General features: G+C 35.0%; 5 protein-coding genes across 6 annotated transcripts; 3 read left to right on the top strand and 2 right to left on the bottom strand.

Moving 5' to 3' along the window:
- The first annotated feature begins 501 nt into the window (after positions 1-501).
- Positions 502-1,702, top strand: LOC101895417 (uncharacterized). Of its 2 annotated transcripts, none has more exons than XM_020035309.2 (4): positions 502-811; positions 896-1,042; positions 1,101-1,452; positions 1,510-1,702. In XM_020035309.2, exons 1-4 carry the CDS (start codon positions 568-570, stop codon positions 1,655-1,657), a joined length of 891 nt encoding a protein of 296 aa, XP_019890868.1. In that variant the 5' UTR covers positions 502-567; the 3' UTR covers positions 1,658-1,702. The 2 variants fall into 2 exon arrangements, with proteins under 2 accessions (XP_019890868.1, XP_019890867.1); XM_020035308.2 differs by having other exon boundaries at positions 506-811; positions 887-1,042.
- A 57-nt stretch (positions 1,703-1,759) lies between these two features.
- Positions 1,760-4,614, bottom strand: LOC101895596 (peptidylprolyl isomerase domain and WD repeat-containing protein 1). Its single transcript, XM_005179247.4, has 10 exons — positions 4,398-4,614; positions 4,125-4,328; positions 3,881-4,064; positions 3,594-3,823; positions 3,315-3,528; positions 2,914-3,216; positions 2,730-2,848; positions 2,336-2,456; positions 2,048-2,267; positions 1,760-1,981 (listed from the first exon to the last, which is right to left on the bottom strand). The coding sequence occupies exons 1-10, from the start codon at positions 4,534-4,536 to the stop codon at positions 1,835-1,837; spliced, it is 1,881 nt and encodes a 626-aa protein (XP_005179304.1). The 5' UTR covers positions 4,537-4,614; the 3' UTR covers positions 1,760-1,834.
- A 1,619-nt stretch (positions 4,615-6,233) lies between these two features.
- Positions 6,234-10,525, top strand: LOC101895770 (RNA polymerase II subunit A C-terminal domain phosphatase). The gene is made up of 8 exons (XM_005179248.4): positions 6,234-6,801; positions 6,934-7,027; positions 7,788-8,224; positions 8,284-8,465; positions 8,528-9,292; positions 9,348-9,749; positions 9,822-10,025; positions 10,088-10,525. Exons 1-8 carry the CDS (start codon positions 6,503-6,505, stop codon positions 10,231-10,233), a joined length of 2,529 nt encoding a protein of 842 aa, XP_005179305.1. The 5' UTR covers positions 6,234-6,502; the 3' UTR covers positions 10,234-10,525.
- Positions 10,457-13,150, bottom strand: LOC101893575 (unconventional prefoldin RPB5 interactor-like protein). The gene is made up of 5 exons (XM_005179237.4): positions 12,996-13,150; positions 12,639-12,937; positions 11,153-12,581; positions 10,794-10,949; positions 10,457-10,727 (listed from the first exon to the last, which is right to left on the bottom strand). Exons 1-5 carry the CDS (start codon positions 13,023-13,025, stop codon positions 10,593-10,595), a joined length of 2,049 nt encoding a protein of 682 aa, XP_005179294.1. The 5' UTR covers positions 13,026-13,150; the 3' UTR covers positions 10,457-10,592.
- An 834-nt stretch (positions 13,151-13,984) lies between these two features.
- On the top strand, positions 13,985-17,262 carry LOC101893743 (mediator of RNA polymerase II transcription subunit 30). The gene is made up of 2 exons (XM_005179238.4): positions 13,985-15,140; positions 16,945-17,262. The coding sequence occupies exons 1-2, from the start codon at positions 14,255-14,257 to the stop codon at positions 17,166-17,168; spliced, it is 1,110 nt and encodes a 369-aa protein (XP_005179295.1). The 5' UTR covers positions 13,985-14,254; the 3' UTR covers positions 17,169-17,262.
- Positions 17,263-19,018: the final 1,756 nt, after the last annotated feature.

Raw genomic sequence — 19,018 nt, 5'->3', positions numbered from 1 at the left:
ATGTATTAGAGCCTTGGGCTCGCAAACATTTTGGCCGCAGACCTTGGACATTGTAACAGGACTCAATGAGGTTCATTTCGAGTGCACAATGTCCACCAAAATCTCCGGATACCAATCCGTTGGACTATTGTGTTTGAAGTATTTTGGAAAGCAAGATTGGCACAAAAAAATATCAAAGTGTAGATCACTTCAAGCAAGCGCTTCGCCGGGAATGGGCCAAAATACCGCAGAGCAACATTCGGGCAGCGTGTGACGTTTGAAGGCCATAATTCTTGCCACTTATTCTTAAATTTATTATTCTATTCACTCTGTACATTAAACAATTTTGCTGTCATGTCTACTTTTGAGTTAAAATTTTGAAAAAATTAAATTCATTTCATATGTCAAAAGTATAATAACTTCATGTCTGTCAGCTGGGACATCGTATTTTGGATAATTTGAATAATTGTGTGGCCTTGCTTTGCATTGGAACGCTCATAAATAATGTTTGCAATTCCATTTTATTTACCTCAAAATACGCATACATATCATTCGCTTTAAATAGTTTTCATTTAACTTTTTAATAAAATGTTCATCTGGCAAATTATAGCCGTGTGTGTTTCGATCCTAACTACAATCTACTCATTGATTTGCAGAGATAGTAAAGCAGATTTACGTTACCACTTCTATTTGCTAGCAGAATCCCATCGATCTTTGGGCGAAAAATTACATATTGAAAATGTAGATTCATTAGAAACCTGTAAACAACTAACGAGGCTATATAAAGGATTGGCATTTAATTATGGTCCCAAAGACAGACTCCGAAATAAAGGTGAATGTTTTTAAATTAAAACCACATTGCATTCCAAACACAAATTTTTATCAAAAAAACCATTTTATTTTCAAGTTACCATAGCTGGCAATACGAGTAGGGATCATTATTGGGAGCAAGCTCAGTTGTATTTCAATTGCCATGTTTTGAAATGTCCCGAAAGGGAATCATCCAAAACACTTATAAACGATTCCTCATTTAACTATTATTCTTTATATGATCAACTAATTGGTAAGTCCACAAAATGAACATACCGCAGATACAAATATAATCTCCTTTACCCCGGAAGCTGTTCCACATCACATTTGTGTATCTCAAGTAGGCATCTTTACACTTAGCACTAACCCCGAAACCTTTGTGAATGCGTCAATGCAATGTCAAAAACCAAATAACGATACCAAACAGTGTGGTTCATTGGCTCACATTGCTTCGGAAAAACGTACAACATCCCTGGCACGCATTTTAACGGAATACAATGAAAAACAAGAGGAAATAAAATTAAAATCAAAAATTAATTTAGCTTATGTTGGCCTTCATTTTAATCGATCACGAGGCAATCATTTTGAAATGTTCAATATGGATGACGATAGTTTGCGATGTTTTGGTTATCGAGCTTGGGAACCAGGAAATCCTAAAATGAGGTAAGCAATTTTAACATTTGGAGTGGAAATTACTCAATTTAACTCCTTTAATTTTAGTTCAAATTTAAGAAACACCAGTTGTGTGGCGTTGTCTTCGCATGGCACATGGCTAACCGTGGACTGTAAACGAAAATTGCCATATTTTTGTGAAGTTCTTACCCGGTGTCATGACAAGAAGGATGGATGGAAGGGAGCGAATCAATGAAGTAACAAAATATTTTTTTAATAAAAATTGAAAGAAGTAACTCAATCGTAAGTTTCATTTCTAACTCATAAATTGAGTTTCTATCCACCTAATAAGTAAACAGTGCTTTTTAAATTTTGATGTTTTACATTTTTCCTGTTATTCTTCTTGATTTCTCTACTTAAAAAAATGTTTTACTTAATTACTTAAATGTATTGAAATAATTTTAATATCATCATAGGGTTTGTCCGTTTTGGGATTTGTTTTTGCATTGCAAATGTTTTGTACGACTTCCATGCCTTTATAAACTCTACCGAAGACCGTGTGTTTATTGTCGAGCCAGGGCTAAAAAAATTAATAAATTAATAATTGCAAAACTTATTGATAAGCCAATTTGAGTATTTTGCTTACCGTTGGCAAAACGGTTATAAAGAATTGACTGCCATTTGTATTGGGTCCAGCATTTGCCATGCTAACAGTATAGGGGCGATCATGTTTCAAAGTGGGTACAAATTCATCTTTGAAATCATTACCCCATATTGATTTACCACCGGTACCAGTACCTGTGGGATCACCTGTTTGGATCATGAAACCCTTAATGACACGATGGAATATGTGACCATTATAATAACTGGAAATTAAATGAAAAAAAATTGATTTTAAAAATTTATATAGAGACAAGTAGATTTCAAAACCTACCCATTCTTGGCATGTACACAGAAATTCTCCACAGTTTTGGGACATTCCTTGTAGAACATTTTCATGTGTATATCACCCATTGTTGTGTGAATTGTGACATTCTCATACATCCTTTGCACGCCTAGGAATTTTGGAAAGAAAATAACAAACTATTAGTAACGATATTTCTTAAAAAGATACAAAAAAGCAAGCACGTAGTTTCTTAGAATTTTCCAATTTAATATTTCCGCCAATAAATTATGTATACTACGTTCTTGCTTTTCTTATCAAAAAAAAAGACTTAGCACAATAACCTTCTTCTGCTTACGAAAGGCATGTTAGAGGAATATGTTTGTTAAAATTATTGTTAGTTTTGTACTACAGAATTGAAATGATATATTTAAACTTAGCCCACCTTGTCCTTCGGGTACGGCAATGATATCTTCTTTCGTTGGCTTCTCATTGAAAACATCACGATCTACATCTTGTAGATCGGATGGCAAACGTCTGCTATATAAATAGAAACGTTGTTTTCTGAGAGGAAACAAAAACATTTATTATTTTTTTTAGATAAATTTAATTTTAAAACTATAACCCACTTGTAGGCCGTACAAAATAATGTAGGATCATTTGTGGTTGATTGTAAGGCAGGATTTTCACTAGCTTCCTGTTCCAATGTTATGGCCGCTTTACTTTTCTTGCCCTTGCCCTGGAACAATGCTATGTGCAGAGGTCTAATATTGTCCGTTTTACCCAGTATGTTGACACAACGATTTGTTTCGATATTTATAACTTTTATGCCAATTACTGTGGGGTACAATAAGAAGTGGCCCGTCACATCGAATATAATATTATTGCTCATATTAAAATCGGACTTTTCCAGATCACGTTCAGCTGCCATTCTGAAATGAAAAATATATATTCAAATGCATTACCATGCAAAACTGTAATATACTCAAGACAATGCCAATAGCTAAAATTTCTCTCTAGCCACACTTACCTTCTACCAAATTCCATATTCGGCAAAGCATGTGGTGTCTGCTGCATTTGAGTGTAGGTGGCTAATGCTTCATCAAAAACTCGTACCAATTTTCCCGTTTGAAATTTAAAAACCCTGACCTTGCGATCCGTAGAAATGGAAGCAAATCGTTTGCCATCATTCGAAACAGCCAGGCCGGTGACAATTGTTTTGCATTTAACAAATTCAAAAAGATCTAAAAGAGAAATTAAAATCGATTCATAATTTCTCCTTAGAAACCATAATCATAAAAGCACCAACCAGTATCCAATTTTGAATCAAAATTAACATGTTTTGGAAATTTATAATCAAATTTAGAATTTTGCCAATATTCCAGAATACCATTACGATCTACTGAAATGGCAGTGTCCATTGGCACATTATAGCATATCGACAAAACCGGAGCTGAATGTAAAGTATCCAAGGTATGTAATATTTCACCATTTCCTTGGCCATCATAAATGTGGATTTTATTAGAATCTTTATCCGATCTAAAAATGAAAATAAATCATAAATAAAAAATACTCATAGATATTGTTTAAACTTACACAGCCAAACTTTGAACAGCATCACCTGGTGAATGGATCCAACAGGTGGTACCCGGTGTAAAGCCCAATTTAATAATATTTATCATATCGAAATTAATGACATCAAATATTTTGGCACATTTATCAGCTGAGGCGGAGCACAACAATGTACCGGCAGCATTTGTGGTCAACGAATGTATGGGCACTGTAATAACAAACAAAATTGAAACACTATCCACATAACATTTAGTTTACAACAACTTACTCAAATGACTGCGAAAATGTTTCACAAACTCAATACCCTCTTCCATTTTCTTCCAAAATTTAATGTGACCATCTAAACTGCCGGTTATAAGGAAATCTGTTTTGGTGACCACCAAATGTGTTATGACATCCCGATGCATATAACTCTTTTCATAGCAATCAGCATCTGGTAAATTTTCTAAATAGACCTTTTCGTAGGGCAAAACTGAAAGGAGCACATTATAAAAAGTTGTTGAGTAGAAGTAAAGGCATTTCAACCTCATCACAACGTTACCTTTCTTCTTTTTGGGCTTGGAAGCAGCCGATTGTTCGGTTGGCATTGGTCCAATCCATCCATCATTGCTGTCCTCTTCTTCATTCTCATCTGGATCTGCATTGCGTTTCCTGGTTGATTTTTCGTCGTTGTCACTCATTGTTGTCTTGGGAAAGGTTTTCCAACTAAAAACTCTTTTATCATAGAATAACTCGGCAACTCTAGGTTAAGGGATCCATAGATCGATAACAAAAACAATAAGGGTTCTAAAGTCTCAAAAAAAAAAGGAATCACAAGCATATGGTTTAACGTTGCATGTCAAAAAACTTGATTTAAAACACAACCTGATTTAAATGCGTTATTTCTTATTTTATTAAGGAATATAGGAGATATATTTATATTCAGACGAGCAATATGTAAACAAAAGCTGTTGCCTATAGCTTTGCAAAAACTATGAGAGTTCTATTCGTGGTAATCGTCGTAAATCAAAAGATGGCGTGTATCAATGACCATGGTAGAAGAATATAGGTAGACGCATTGACACAGCTGCTGGGACAATGAACTGTCAAACCAATTTTGGAATTGAAAATGTTGAATGAAAAATTATTTAAATTTGCAAAATTGCTGAAAAACACGAATTATAATAACATCCGAATGACGTCGTATAAGAAAACATATTAAAATCTACTTATATTTTAAAGAACATTTAAATTTTTTTGACATATCAATGCTCCCAAGCGTTGATGCATCTACCTGTATTCTTCTGCCATGTCAATGACATATTCCAATATATACTTTGAAATTTTATTTTTCCATTTCAATTTTAGGAAATTTTGGAAAAGAACACGTTAAGAAACAGAACTGTAGTGTTAATGACACAACGTCAAAGTTTAACCATGTGGTTTCAAAGACAAAAAAAAATTGCGATTACGTATTTTTTGTCAAAATAACATTAATAACTACAAAACCACTTATAAATGGAATTGTTTAAGTTATTTTTACTTGACTTTAATCACTAGTCAATTACGTCCCTGTTTGCCATGTTTCTCTGTTTAAGATAAGGGTACATAAACAGCTTGGCTTCATGGGAAAGCATATTAATGTGAAATTATAAAGGGAAACGACGGCAGAATTCGAATGCGGCTCTGGCATCGCTTTATGATAAGTCACAAAATATGCCATGCGAAGTCTTCAAGCTGTTTATGTACTTACCCCTTTATTGATTCTGCACATTTACATGCTACGTCATCAGAATTGTAGGCCGAAGTTCAATTTCTTCTCACTTACCCTGCTAAAGACAGTACAATAAAGTTCTTTTATTAATTATCAGAATGACAACATTTGTCTTTGTGGCGTCCTAACATTTACAAAAATGATTTCAAAAAATCTATGAAAATCTTATAGTTTTGTTCTCTCACATGTCAATCAATTTACTATGCTGGAAAAATGCTTCAGTGACAAAAATAATCAAATCAGTGTGTATAAAATACAACTCTGATTCCAGACCGTTACTTGATTGTTCTTTTTGAGACTCTCCGCTTAAATCGAATAGTGATTGTATTCCATACCAGTCCCAAATTTGTGCACAAACAAACAGTAAGTTATGTTAAGATTACAATTATAGCCTGTTCACAGAACTTTTGTAGAAGACAAACAAGCAATTGCTACCCAGACAATCAAGTTCTAATCTGATAACATTTATTTTTATCGTATGCACGAAAACCGAAAATTCTATTTGTCTGCCATTTGACTTGCAAATGGTAGAAAAATAAGTTTGCTGAACAAACTATTAGTTTTAAATTACATTATTGACTGGATTACGTAATATAGTCCCCAGCACGTATCTATGGTTGTTTCCCAAGTAAGAAGCGAACATTAAGGCCCTACAAAACATATTTCAGCTCCCGCCAAATGGCTCAATGTCCAATAACATAGAATCCGATCTATAAATCCCTTGGTTGCAAATAAACTTTGTTCTCATTTCATTGTGATTGCCTGCACAAAAACAAAAGGAAGAAGGAGAGAAATTTTGTTGTATTTTTCCCTCACAAATAAAATAAAAATACAGAAAATCGTGCAATTAGTTTGCAATTTTTTCCGAAAACACTTTCAATTCACTACAAAAAATGTCGGACGTTTTAAGTGATGAAACAAATGATGGCGCTATCGTTATAAAAGCCCCAACGGAGCATCCACGCATAAAGATTAATCGTTGGAGGGTAAGGGAAGGCTTTCCGGTTAGCGCCTCTCAAGTAATCTTGCTATATGAAGTTGTGTCCGCCACCGTGGACGACGAGGAGAAAGGGAAAAGTGCCGAGAACACAGCTCCAAAACCAACAGACGCCGCAATCCATAAGCTAAAGGCTCAAAGGGTTGGTGTTGTAAAGAAACGCTTGTACAAGGATGGGGCCATCGTTAAGGCTGAGTATGTTGTTTGTTGGCTTGTTGTTATACATTTTGTTTTTTTTTTTAATTGTATCTATCGATCCAACTTTGTATTGGTGCTTATGTTTTGCTTTGATTCTGTTTGCTTTTCTTTCATGTTGTTGTATCATAGTACTCCATTATTGGAACTCTCGCCATGTATTCATACGACTGTCATTAAAGACATGTGCGCCGATTGTGGTGCAGATTTGCGCCAAAACGAAAATGTAAGTATAATTGTTTTTTTTTATTTTCTGTTTCTTTTCTTTTTTATGTTGTGACCGTCTTATTTTCATCATCGGTCCCATCTTGCGGCGCGGTATTCATACCCACCGATTTGCATGACAACGAAATATTAGTAGGGGTGGTAGGTAGGAGAAAGTAAGTGGTTAGTTTTTGTATTGGACAACACAACATACAATAAACAAAAAAGACGAGGGAAAAACAATGTACATCAAAAATAACATGGATATACACAGTATTTTATTTAGAGGGTTGCCACTTGCAAGGATAGCGGATAAAATGGGGACATTATCCTTTCTCAGTTTTATATTTGAAAACGCAAATGAACATTTTGTATATTTTCTATAAATACAAAATATTAATTTCATACATGTATTGGCCAGAATTTCCAGATGATGCAAATTACTTAGTTTTTAACGTGCTTCAATGTTAGATTCAGACAGAAGTCAAGATATATTTTCCATTAAAGTTGTTACTTTCTGATTTTTGAAATAAATATTATCGAGTTTTGGTCGCTCTTTGAGCCTCATTTCTTTTAAAAACAAAATGCATATTAAGTCATAACCTCAAAAATTATATAAGTAAATGTTATGCATTTGCGAATATGTGTAACATAAACAACAGATTATAACTTCAATATATCAATGGCCACCCGAATTACCCCCAATATTAACTGAATTCTCCAGATAAAATCAAGCTATCTTCTTAGAGAATGTATTTTAATTGATTTTTCCAACATTTTAGGGCAATGTATCCGAAGCTTCGGTACCCATGGTTCACTCCATACCCGATTTGAAAGTAACACAAAAACTTGCTCAAAAATTGGGACATGATGATACCCGGCGTTTGCTGCAGGATCGCAAACTTGTGCTGTTGGTTGATTTAGATCAAACGGTTATACACACAACTAACGATAATGTACCTAATAACATAAAAGGTATATACCATTTTCAATTGTATGGACCCCAATCGCCATGGTATCATACACGCCTGCGACCGGGTACCCCTGAATTCTTAGAGAGAATGTCAAAATTCTATGAACTGCATATTTGTACATTTGGTGCTCGCAACTATGCCCATATGATTGCCCAACTACTGGATCCGGAGGGTAAATTCTTTTCGCATCGCATTCTTTCCAGAGATGAGTGTTTTAATGCCACCAGCAAGACGGATAATTTAAAGTATGTAGCTAAATACATTTAGGCATTAAGTATTAATAAATGAACACTCAATTTTACAGAGCCCTCTTTCCCAATGGCGATTCCATGGTTTGCATTATTGATGATCGTGAAGATGTCTGGAATATGGCTTCGAATCTTATACAAGTAAAGCCATATCATTTTTTCCAACACACGGGCGATATTAATGCTCCGCCGGGTTTATCGAAGCATGAACTTGATGGTGAAGGTGTGGATTTCAAAGGTAAATTGATCGTGAATAACATTCTTAAATTCCAGTACATTGAAAACATTTGCTTCTTTCAGATATTGAAAATCTTAGTACAGAGGACAAAGAAAAGCCAGCTGGAACTGAGACCACAGAAACGAAACCTGAGAGCACAAAAGATACCGATATATCCCCTAGTGATGAAACCGTAACTCCAGAAAAAGAAACAATATCTGAAGAGCAGGAAAAAGGTGAAACTGAAACCGCAGCAGAAGATAAGAAAGACCAAGTTGATACATCCGCCTCGACTAAAATAGAAGGGACCACCACAACGGAAACTTTATCAAAATTTGATAGCAGCACAGATATGCCTGATATTCAGGCTACCGAAGAAGTAAAACCAAATGAAGAAACAATTGCCGAGAGTCCGCCACCAGAAATTACTAAACCGGAAGCAATAGAAAACGATAATAAGGATATCATTGAGGACACTGAAAAGGTGGAAGAGGAGAAAGTCATTGATCCATCTAAAGACAATGAACTTACGCCGGAAGAAAAATCTCCAAAACTTAAAGCACCACAAGATCCTGCACAACAAATAGAAATAGAAGATCCCGATGATTACCTATTGCATTTGGAAGTAATATTGAAACAAATACATACCCGCTTCTACAGCATTTACGATGAGACAAAAGAGATACCCGATTTGAAGATTATTGTACCGAAGATACGATCTGAGGTCTTGAAAAATTGTTATTTGGTGTTTTCGGGTTTGGTGCCGACCAATATGAAATTGCAACAATCACGAGCCTATTTTATAGCCAAAAGTTTGGGAGCTGAGGTGTCACAAAATATTAATGCTGGTAAGTAAACAAAGTTATTTGATTCTTTGGATAGCTAAAATAATTTGTTTGTTAGATACTACTCACTTGGTAGCCGTAACTGCTGGTACCTTCAAGGTAAATGCCGCCAAAAAGAATCCCCGCATTAAAATAGTCAATGTAAATTGGTTGTGGTCCTGTGCCGAACGATGGGAGCATGTTGAGGAGAAACTATTCCCCCTGGATCGTAAGGTGCGTAGCAAACAAAGGCAGCCACCAGCTCATTGCCATAGTCCGGAACATGTGGTCAATTACAGCGATAAATCCGAAATATCTTCCTCGAGTTCAGCACAACAAAATGCCTCTGAACCGGAAAAGTTCATCGACACCATCAATCCGCTACTGTCATTTTCCAATGCCGACTTGGCAGATATGAATCAAGATTTTGATCAATTTTTTGATTCAGATTCATCATCCGAAGATGAACATGTTAATATTGGTAATTTCGTTTATTTATTTATTTATTTTTAAGACGTTATAAATGGTCTTATTAAAAATTGTGTGTTTACAGAAAATCCTCCGGTTGACAAGACCCTGAGAAAACGTAAACGTGAAGAAAACGAAGAAGAGAGAACACGGAAATTCTTTACACGACCCGATTCTGTGGGTGCTTTGCCATCAAAATGTGCTCGCGGCGAAGATTTAGATGATAAAACTTCCAGTGAAGATGATGATGACGAAGAAGAGGAAATGCCGAGTGAGAAATTCAGGCGGGGTATATCTCAGAATTTTCTGTTTTTCAAACAACAAATTTTATTTAATCCTTATTATCTTCAGGTGAAGATCTGCCGTCAGATTTAGATATTGGTAATTCAGATTCTAATGATGGAAGCGATAACAACAATCCCGACGAGGAAGATGATGGCGATTGGAATATGATGGGTGCCGCCTTGGAAAGAGAATTTTTAGGTCTTGAAGATTAGATGCTGATTATTTGATCTTTATGCTATAAGTTAATAGTTATTATTATTTTTTAATATAATAAGTTACTATAATTTAAGATAATATATAACAATTTTAAATTTATACACTGATGAGGAAATTGTATAAACAAAGTTGTATGTATTTTAAAGTTATCTTTTAAAACTGATAGTTTTTATGTTTAATCTAATTGATGTTGATGATAATGAAAAAATGACTTGAGAATATTTTTCAGTTTTCAATTTATTCACTAAAAATTATAAATATTAATAATAAATTATAGTAGAGATGTTATATTAATTGTTTTTGTATCGACACTTTTGTTTTTTGAAAACAAAATTTGTTTGGGATAAGCAGGTATTTAGGTTTTTTCTGTCCCCTGACGCATTTGTTTAAAACGACTTATTCTACGTTTGGGAGCGTGGGCATCAACATATTTGCACTCAGGCAATGGTTCAGGTTCGGATATTGGTTTTTCCACAACATCGTTCATAACCTATTTATAAAAAATATTTATAAGAGAAATATTTAAATAGTATTAATTTGTATTTATTTCTATTACCTTGTAATAGGCACACAACAACTCTTCTTCCTCTTTTGGAGTCCGCTTCTTTTTGGGCTTCTTTTTCTTGTCCGTCTGCTCAGTTTCAGGAATATTGCTTAGATTTTCTTTGTCCACAGAGGATTTATTTCTTAATATTGATTTTGGATTCGAAAACTAAAAAATATAAAATGTAGAAAAAAGTTGTGTCAAACAATAGCCAAATTCCAACCATTAAGACAGATCGTTCTTAAACAATTTTTTAAGCTTCTTTTTGTCGACATAGAAAATGTTGTGTCGGAAAAAAGCGTAAAATCTGCGTAAATTTATATTAAGACTTCGCTATTGTCTTACCAATTTGTGAAAAATCATCATCTTACCTCTGCCTTGGGGTCTTTATATGCCTGCTGACGATCAGATTCTTTCAAAACTGGAATTTTCACCTGATCCTCACCCTCATAACTGTTGATGAACAACGTTGACGGCTGTTCTTCTTTATCACCCTCAATTGACTTTAGATATAAATCATAAAAATCTGCTGGAGTAAAAGGTATTTCACAATCTCTATTGTCTAGGGCAATTTCACTTGCCGAATTGGATGTTGTAGCATTCTGAGGAGGGGAATGTTTAAATTTAATATGCAGCGTATTGATTTTACCCATAGAAGTTTCCAATATTTTATTAACCAAATCGAAATCATGTTTACTTTGTGTTTCCGAAGCAAATTGGAAATTTTGTTCAACCCTTGCTTTTATAACATCCCTTTTATCAGGTGGGGGTGCAGTAGGAATAACTTCGTTTTCTTTTGTCTTAGGCATAATGTCATCATCCAATTTAATAACATCTCTTTTAGGTAACATTTGTGTAACAGCTTCATTTTTACAAAATTCCAAAGTTTGATCTTCCGCGGCAAAGGATATCTTACGTTTTTGTGTACTTTTATTTTCCTTATCAATTGCTTCTTCTTCCTTCTTGGTATCCTTTTCAGATTCCTCTTCATGTTTTTCAGCCATTTCTAACTCTTCATTTCCCGCTGCTGTTTCAGCAAAATCCAGTAACTCTTCCATATGATCCAAAACGGTTAACAGGCGAACCTTTTCATTCATATCTTCCTCGGTGCGCAATGACATCGATCTTATTTTCTGGCGTATGATTTCTATTTGATACTCATAGAAACCAATTTGATCTTCATTGTTGAGAAATTTGGCCTGTTCTTTGATAATTCTTACCTCCTCCGGCAAAGGTTCTTCATCGTTATCGCTGTTTTGTTCTATGCTGATTTCTGGATTGGCAACAACATTGTTATTAGTTGCCATTACCTTACTTCCCTGCAGCGATGTTTTCTTAACAATATTTGTTTGAAGCGATGTTCCAATGTTTTCATTCGCCTTATCCTTATCTTCCTTTTTCTCCGCCTCATCTTTCTTGACAACATCATGGGCAACTCTTTTCTTTTCCGGTGGCAAATACATCTCTCCCGACATTAGCTTTCTTATAGTTTCATCATTAACCTCATCAACTTCTAGGTTTTCTAATTCCTGTTCCAACTCTTCCATGATTTCAGCTTCTTCTAACATTTTAAATATTTCCTCATCAGTCTTTTCTTTAGCATTGTTTTCTTGCGACTTCTGTTCCTGTGCGGCCAGTTCTTTTTCACGTTCAAGTTTTTCTTGTTGCTTAGCTTCCTTTACTCTAATTTTGTGTTGTTCCTTCCATAGTTTTTCTTTTTCCTCATCGAAGTCTTCTATAATTTCACGTTCCTCACCACTTGGCACAACACCTTCGGCATACGGCTTTTCTAATTTGTTTCTACAACAAAGACACAAGTAAGATTACAAATTACTGAAATTATCTTCGTTTACATACTGCCACATTTCCAATTCGGTTTCCAGTTTCTTTAGGTGCTCCTTTGCGGTTTTAATGCGTAAATCACAAATCTGTGCTGCCGTATGGGCTGAACATTTAGAAAAGTATCCCTGATAGTGGCCAACCAACACCTCATTGGTATGAATCAGTTGTCCTGGCATCAAGGCTTTCTTGCCCACAGGCACCATCACCTCAACTGTGTAACGTTTTTGAAAAATTGACAGATTTTCTTTGGCTGTCTCATTTTCGTTCAAATAGTTTTTCCAGCGATCTGTTTCCTCAGCATTCTTTTGCATTGCCTTTAAAAAAAAGTATTACAGGTAATTGACCCATACAATTGTGTATGCAATACCATACCTCTAACAAGGCATCTTCTCGTTTATTCATTTTGTATTAATTGATTTAATAAAATGTTATTTCTTCGTGCCCGGTGGCACGTTGCTTTCAAAGACAAAATCAAACAAACTCCGGAACAAATTCGTTCAAAAGAAGACATTCATTGAAAGGAATTGAGAGAACTAGTTCAAATAAAATCTTCATTATGTTGTTTGGGACTCTCAGTTCCTTAGCTTCTTTGGTATATAGCATGGTACAATGAAGTGAAGGTAGGCTAACTTTAGAAAAATTGCAAGTATGGAGGTCTACCTATTTGGCTTAAATGTCAGAATTAAAGGTCAACATGAAAACAGAATTAAAGCTCAACATTTCTATTCAAAATTATTTTCTATATATCTCTATTTCTAGATCTAGATTTTGTAGCTGTATACGTTGCAATAAAAATTTTGAAAACACCCGAATTTGATTATTTTCTGAATAATTTTTTTATTATTCAAAAGAATATAAATACAAACAAATAAAGTTAATATATTAAGCCAAGAATTGAATTTATTGTAAAGTGGTATGTAGCTCCTTTGGTATCGATGTTCCATTGACAGATATCATTTTAACAAAGACAGGGTGAAAGGGTGTGAAATGAGGGACGGGATAGTCACTACGAACTGATATCTTTTATTTTATTGGAAAATAGAAAAAACAAAAATGCATTTACTTTTGGAAAATTAAGTGAAATTTATTTGGACAAACTTGGATTTCTTGCAATTCTTTCCTTTCTCCAAAAAACCAAAGAAACAAACAGAACTAGATTCATTGCATGAAACAGATGGAGTAACAAAACTGCATGAAACCATGGTAAAATAAGGAAGTGGAACAGCTTTGTAAAACTACAGAAATATAGCCATGAGGCTATAGCCGCTTCGTGTCGGATCTTTTCGAAATTATATTCAACATGAACAACAAAATTCAACAAGAAAATATTAATTGGATGTCTGGATATTCTTTCAACATTATGATAAGCAGATTAATTCTTTTAATTCATGTCGAAACCGTTTAATTCGCGCTCCGCATTGGCATAAGTCGGGCACACTTAAAAAATTGTAATCAGCTGCTAGCTTAACCTTACCTTTTTTTTATACCAACGATAGAGATGAATACCATTCCCATGGTTCCATTCACGGAATAGTTGCGTTGAACTAATTCGCTCTGGAAAAACAACGGCAGCTCCAAAAAAATCGGAATCCGTGTATTTTTCTTGAAATTTGTTGAAATCTCTTTAAAAAATGTCCGGTCAATACCCCGGTGGATATAATAATCCTCTAGGGGGTCATCGGGGCCAATTTAATCCCCAACAACAACAGCAGCAACAGATGATGAATCAAATGCAAGTGTATGGGCAGGCTGGAGCCGGCATGATGCCCCAACAAGGCAACCCAATACAAGGAATGGTCGGCGGTGGTGGAGGAATGAACCCAGTTGGAATGCAATCACCCTCTCATGTACAGCAACAGTTGATGCAACAACAGCAACAAATGCAGCTGCAGCAGCAAATGGGTGGAGTAGGTGGACCACAAATGGGCATAGGTGGAATGGGGCATGTCGGCTTGGGTAGTGGTGGAGTTCCTCAAGCATCGCTAGGTGGTGGCATGATGCAACAACAACAACCTCAATTATCTCCAGCAATGCAACAGCCGAACGTTGGCATGCAACAGCAACAACAAGGTTCGCACATGCAAAATGTACCAAATGTTGCAGCAATGGCCATGATGGCTCAGCAGCAACAACAACAGCAGCAGCACCCGCAGGTTCCACAACAGCAGCAGCAACAACAACAGCAGTTACCACAAATGATGCAAAACACCGGACAACAGCAGCAACAACAACAACAGCAGCAGCAACAGCCTCAAGCATCCAATAACGTGCTTTCCATACCACAACAACCCCACAAGGAAATAAACATAGTAACTTTATCCCGTGTGGGACAAGAAACCGTACAGGATATTACTTCGCGATTCCAGGAAATATTTACCGCTCTTAAAGTCATACAACCAACACCCAGTCGTGACAGTGGCACGGTGAAAAAAGTCCAAGAACATTTTCGTACAATACGTTTGCTGTTTAAACGTATGCGTTTAATCTACGAACGTTGTAGTGATGGTTATCCGCAAGGTAGGATATATGTATGGGGTATATTTATTTTTAATGTTGTATCAAATGGCAGTAGACTTATCTTGGACAGATTCTGAAAATTGACGTGGAAAAAAATTAATTCGTAGGAATATTTTTCAATCTGTGTTCTCGAAGTCTGTTTTTATACCCTACAACACTATGTGTTGGGGGTATTATAAGTTTGATTGGGCCAGAATTTATGTAACACCTCGAAATATTGGTTTCCCATATAGGAAAGTATATATGGATCTTCCTAGCTCGCCGAGCTGAGTCGATCTAGCTATGTATGTCCGTCCGTCCGTCTGTCCGTCTGTCCATGTTAATTTGTAATCACTCTACAGGTCGCAATTATGGCCCGATCTTCACGAAATTTAGAATGGAGGTGGGGCTTAGGTCAGAATAGAACCCTATTTCTTTTGGAGATGATCGCATAATATTTAGGGGTTGAAATGGACCAAATACTGAAAAAAATGTCGGATTTTGCAGTAGCTATACAGGTCGCAATTATAGACCAATCGACGCGGAATTTCACATGTAGCTAGAGTTTAGGGCGGGGAAGAAGCCTACCAATTTGGGTGGTCATCGGATAACATTTAGCGCGTAAAATAGACCATAACTTTTGTGTTGAAAAAATTCAAAATTTTTCATTAAACCGCGAATATTTTAAATACCGGCGAAATCACAAAGCCATGACAAGGTTACTTCTGACCTTTACATTGATGTTAACATCCAACAAATCGTATATATATCGAAATATGTGCGATATATATGTCTATCAAAGAAGATATGCTTGAAAGATCTCTTATATGTCGAGAACGGCTGAACTGATTTCGACAGTTCTCATTAATTCAGAATGGCCTCTTGGCAGGAAAGAAAAAACGTCTAAAAAAATCTCATAAAAATATCTCTATGAAGATGAAAGTATTGATATTTTAAAATTTTCTCATATTTTTTTCAATTTTGTCATATTTTTGGCATATTTTCATTTTGAATTAAACATTTGGTAATATTTCTACAGCTAACAAAACTAAGTAGTTAGGATATCAGGATATCATATACAGATCGCATTTATGGTCCGATCCTTACGAAATTTTGCATGGGGATAAGATGAGGGTCAGCATAGAAGTCTACTCTTTTTGGAGATGATCGCCATATATTTAGGGGTTGAAATGGACCAAAAAACTGCAACATTGTAAGCAGGTTGTAATTATCAACCGATCCTCACGCCCATTTGAATGGGGGTTACCGGACATTGCAAAAGCCAAGCAGTTTTGGATGGCCATCCAAAAATATTCGATGTGGGAAATAGTTTGCCAACTTTTGTAGACAAAATACGAAAATGTCCATTCCAGTGACTTTTTGGAGAATTCACAAATACAGGAAAGACGCACTTCTGACTATTTCGTTAACGCTGATTTCGTTGAAGAATATAGTCAAATGTCTGTATCTCATATAGATGCGTTTCAGTCAAAAACCAATAATAAATATTAATCTTTTGCCACTTCTGAGAGATTATAGGTCTTTGGGAAATATTGGTTCCAGATCTAGGAAGACCATTTAAATTAGTTTAAGTTGCTATTACTCGAAAATTAGAGAACGAAACCTGATGGTTTTCTTTTATTATTTGTCACAATATCTTGTGGAATTCTTTCGAGTATCTCGCCTATATAAACTGTATCGTTTATTATAGTGTTGTAGGGTATTCAACGGTCGGCAACGCTCGACTGTAGCCTTTGCTTACTTGTTTGTAATAAACCTGATCCAACCCATACTCAAAATTAATTGCAACACATTTATTTTCCAGGTATGGAGTATACACATGTGGAAAGTTTAATACCATATAAAGATGAGACTGAACATCGCAATCTGGAGGCCACACAGTGTGAGGAATATCGGAAAGCTTTACAAGAAAACCAAGAGCTCATCGATACAGTGAAATTGAAAAATCGTCAACTTAGAGAAATAATTGATCGTACACGTATTATTGTATGGGAAATAAATACCATGCTTTCAATGAGAAGGTCGTAAATAAAAGAAATCTTATAAATTACCCTAGGTCTAATGTGAAAGAATTGTTTAAATCCCTATAATTTAAATAAACTATTATAAATCGGAATAAAAACATTTGCTAGTATTCTTCCTAATTCCTAACAAAACATTCCTAATGATTTTAATCATATCCATGAACTGTAGAATATATGTGTTTTAATGGCTACTGAAATTCATATATATTAGGAGACCAGAAGACAATTTCTCTCATTCGATATCGAAGGAATTTCCAGAGGTAGAATATTTGACCAAATGTCCGAGTTCAAGACCCGGGATTTACTTAGCCGATATATACAACATAGGTATACAAAATACATGTGATTTGTTGGATAGGTATTTTCATATCTATACCAGGTTTGCTTCCGGACTTTTGGGTCAAATATCCTGGTAATAGGGTCTAGAAAAAATACTTCCCGGAATCAGAGTACAAATACCTACATCTGGAAAAAAATCGGAGAGTATTTACTGAACTGAATTTACTTTTATTTAGTTTTTAAGTATTACAGAGTAACCTAAAATTCGACGTACTCGGTCGACTCGTTTTTCACCACACAAATAAAACATATATGAGAGTTCTCAAATACGTCGGGTGTACAAAATTTCAAAGTTAAACATTTTTAACTATTTTGTGTGTTGAAAATAGGAATGAAAAGTAATGAAATATAATATTAAATGCTACAAACAAAACAACTTTGCACAGCCAAACCTACCCAACTCACTCCTGAAGATCTCTGGCTATAGCCCATTAAAGTAGCCGAGTTTCTAAACCTGTAGCTGGAACCAGATTAGCAGAACGCAAACACTTGCATGTACTACTGCTACAACAACAACTTTTTGCATTAATTTTAAATAAATGAAAAGAAAGCGTGAACAATTAATGGTCTAAATTTCTTTTCAAAATCATGTTTTATATATTTCTAAATATTTATTTCGAAACAAAAAGTCTAAATTTTGTCCATAAGCCTTTTGATTATAACAGAATTTGAATAATATCTAATTTTTTCCCAATATAATTGAAAGGAATGCATGCACATACATAATAATACCTTTACGGTAATTTTCGAGTAAAAAGTAGGGAACAAAGCTATAATTCAATTTATTTGTTATCATTCCACTCAAAAATAATACTAAAGGAGAGATAAATTTGTTGTCATCCATTGTCAAATATATACCAGGTAAAATGGGAATGGTTTTTCATTGTAATCATACGATTAGAATTTTTAATTTTTGAACTTGGGCATACCACTGCAAGAAATGTATACTTAATGCTGAAAGCCAATTGCATATAAATGGAACGATTAAAATATTTATCAATAACTAGTTCCCCGTATTCCTTTTAATGAATAACCCAGCTGATTTCGTTACTCTTAACCAAGGTAGATCTAACAGGTAACCGCATCGGCGAATTGCTACAACAAAGCAACCTTTGTGGTCCCCTCAAATGTCAAAATTGGCATCTAAGGCGAAAAACATAGATTCGCCATGACATTTAAAGGTTGCGGCAAATTTGTTTCAACCAATCAGAAACGAGGTGTTTGTTTACATTTTATTTTGTGTGCCTCTCGTCGTAAACGAACGTCGCAATAAAAGTTTTTATTGTAAAACAAATAAGAGTAAAATAAGTATTAATTGTAGTATTGCGATATTTTTTAAACCAAGAAACTTATAATGACTATATTTTACTGGTTTAAACCAAAAGTTTTCCGGAACTGCAAATTACAAGAGTCGAATTCTTGCACTATGGGAATCTTAGATGTTGAGGCTAACTTAATTCTTAAAGCTGCACTCCATTCTAACCTCCTTCCTTCATTTTCTTTTATTTTTTTTTT

Source organism: Musca domestica, unplaced genomic scaffold (genome assembly GCF_030504385.1).
Source record: "Musca domestica strain aabys unplaced genomic scaffold, Musca_domestica.polishedcontigs.V.1.1 48, whole genome shotgun sequence".
NCBI lineage: Eukaryota > Metazoa > Arthropoda > Insecta > Diptera > Muscidae > Musca > Musca domestica.
Note: the sequence above shows the minus strand (reverse complement) of the source record. Positions and strands in the feature narration are given on the sequence as shown.

What these genes read in the sequence shown, in the direction of transcription:
- LOC101895596 (XM_005179247.4), bottom strand. Translation starts at nt 4,536, where the DNA reads ATGAGTGACAACGACGAAAAATCAACCAGGAAACGCAATGCAGATCCA. An exon ending in GCTGTTCAAAGTTTGGCTGT is followed by an intron (nt 3,824 to 3,880) that starts GTAAGTTTAAAC and finishes TTTCATTTTTAG; the next exon opens with ATCGGATAAAGATTCTAATA. An exon ending in TGTGTACATGCCAAGAATGG is followed by an intron (nt 2,268 to 2,335) that starts GTAGGTTTTGAA and finishes TTTAATTTCCAG; the next exon opens with TTATTATAATGGTCACATAT.
- LOC101893743 (XM_005179238.4), top strand. Translation starts at nt 14,255, where the DNA reads ATGTCCGGTCAATACCCCGGTGGATATAATAATCCTCTAGGGGGTCAT. An exon ending in TAGTGATGGTTATCCGCAAG is followed by an intron (nt 15,141 to 16,944) that starts GTAGGATATATG and finishes TTTATTTTCCAG; the next exon opens with GTATGGAGTATACACATGTG.
- LOC101895770 (XM_005179248.4), top strand. Translation starts at nt 6,503, where the DNA reads ATGTCGGACGTTTTAAGTGATGAAACAAATGATGGCGCTATCGTTATA. An exon ending in TGAAGGTGTGGATTTCAAAG is followed by an intron (nt 8,466 to 8,527) that starts GTAAATTGATCG and finishes TGCTTCTTTCAG; the next exon opens with ATATTGAAAATCTTAGTACA. An exon ending in GTCACAAAATATTAATGCTG is followed by an intron (nt 9,293 to 9,347) that starts GTAAGTAAACAA and finishes TTTGTTTGTTAG; the next exon opens with ATACTACTCACTTGGTAGCC.
- LOC101893575 (XM_005179237.4), bottom strand. Translation starts at nt 13,025, where the DNA reads ATGAATAAACGAGAAGATGCCTTGTTAGAG. An exon ending in ATAAAGACCCCAAGGCAGAG is followed by an intron (nt 10,950 to 11,152) that starts GTAAGATGATGA and finishes TATATTTTTTAG; the next exon opens with TTTTCGAATCCAAAATCAAT. An exon ending in TGTTGTGTGCCTATTACAAG is followed by an intron (nt 10,728 to 10,793) that starts GTAATAGAAATA and finishes TTTTATAAATAG; the next exon opens with GTTATGAACGATGTTGTGGA.
- LOC101895417 (XM_020035308.2), top strand. Translation starts at nt 568, where the DNA reads ATGTTCATCTGGCAAATTATAGCCGTGTGTGTTTCGATCCTAACTACA. An exon ending in TTTATATGATCAACTAATTG is followed by an intron (nt 1,043 to 1,100) that starts GTAAGTCCACAA and finishes TTACCCCGGAAG; the next exon opens with CTGTTCCACATCACATTTGT. An exon ending in CCAGGAAATCCTAAAATGAG is followed by an intron (nt 1,453 to 1,509) that starts GTAAGCAATTTT and finishes CTTTAATTTTAG; the next exon opens with TTCAAATTTAAGAAACACCA.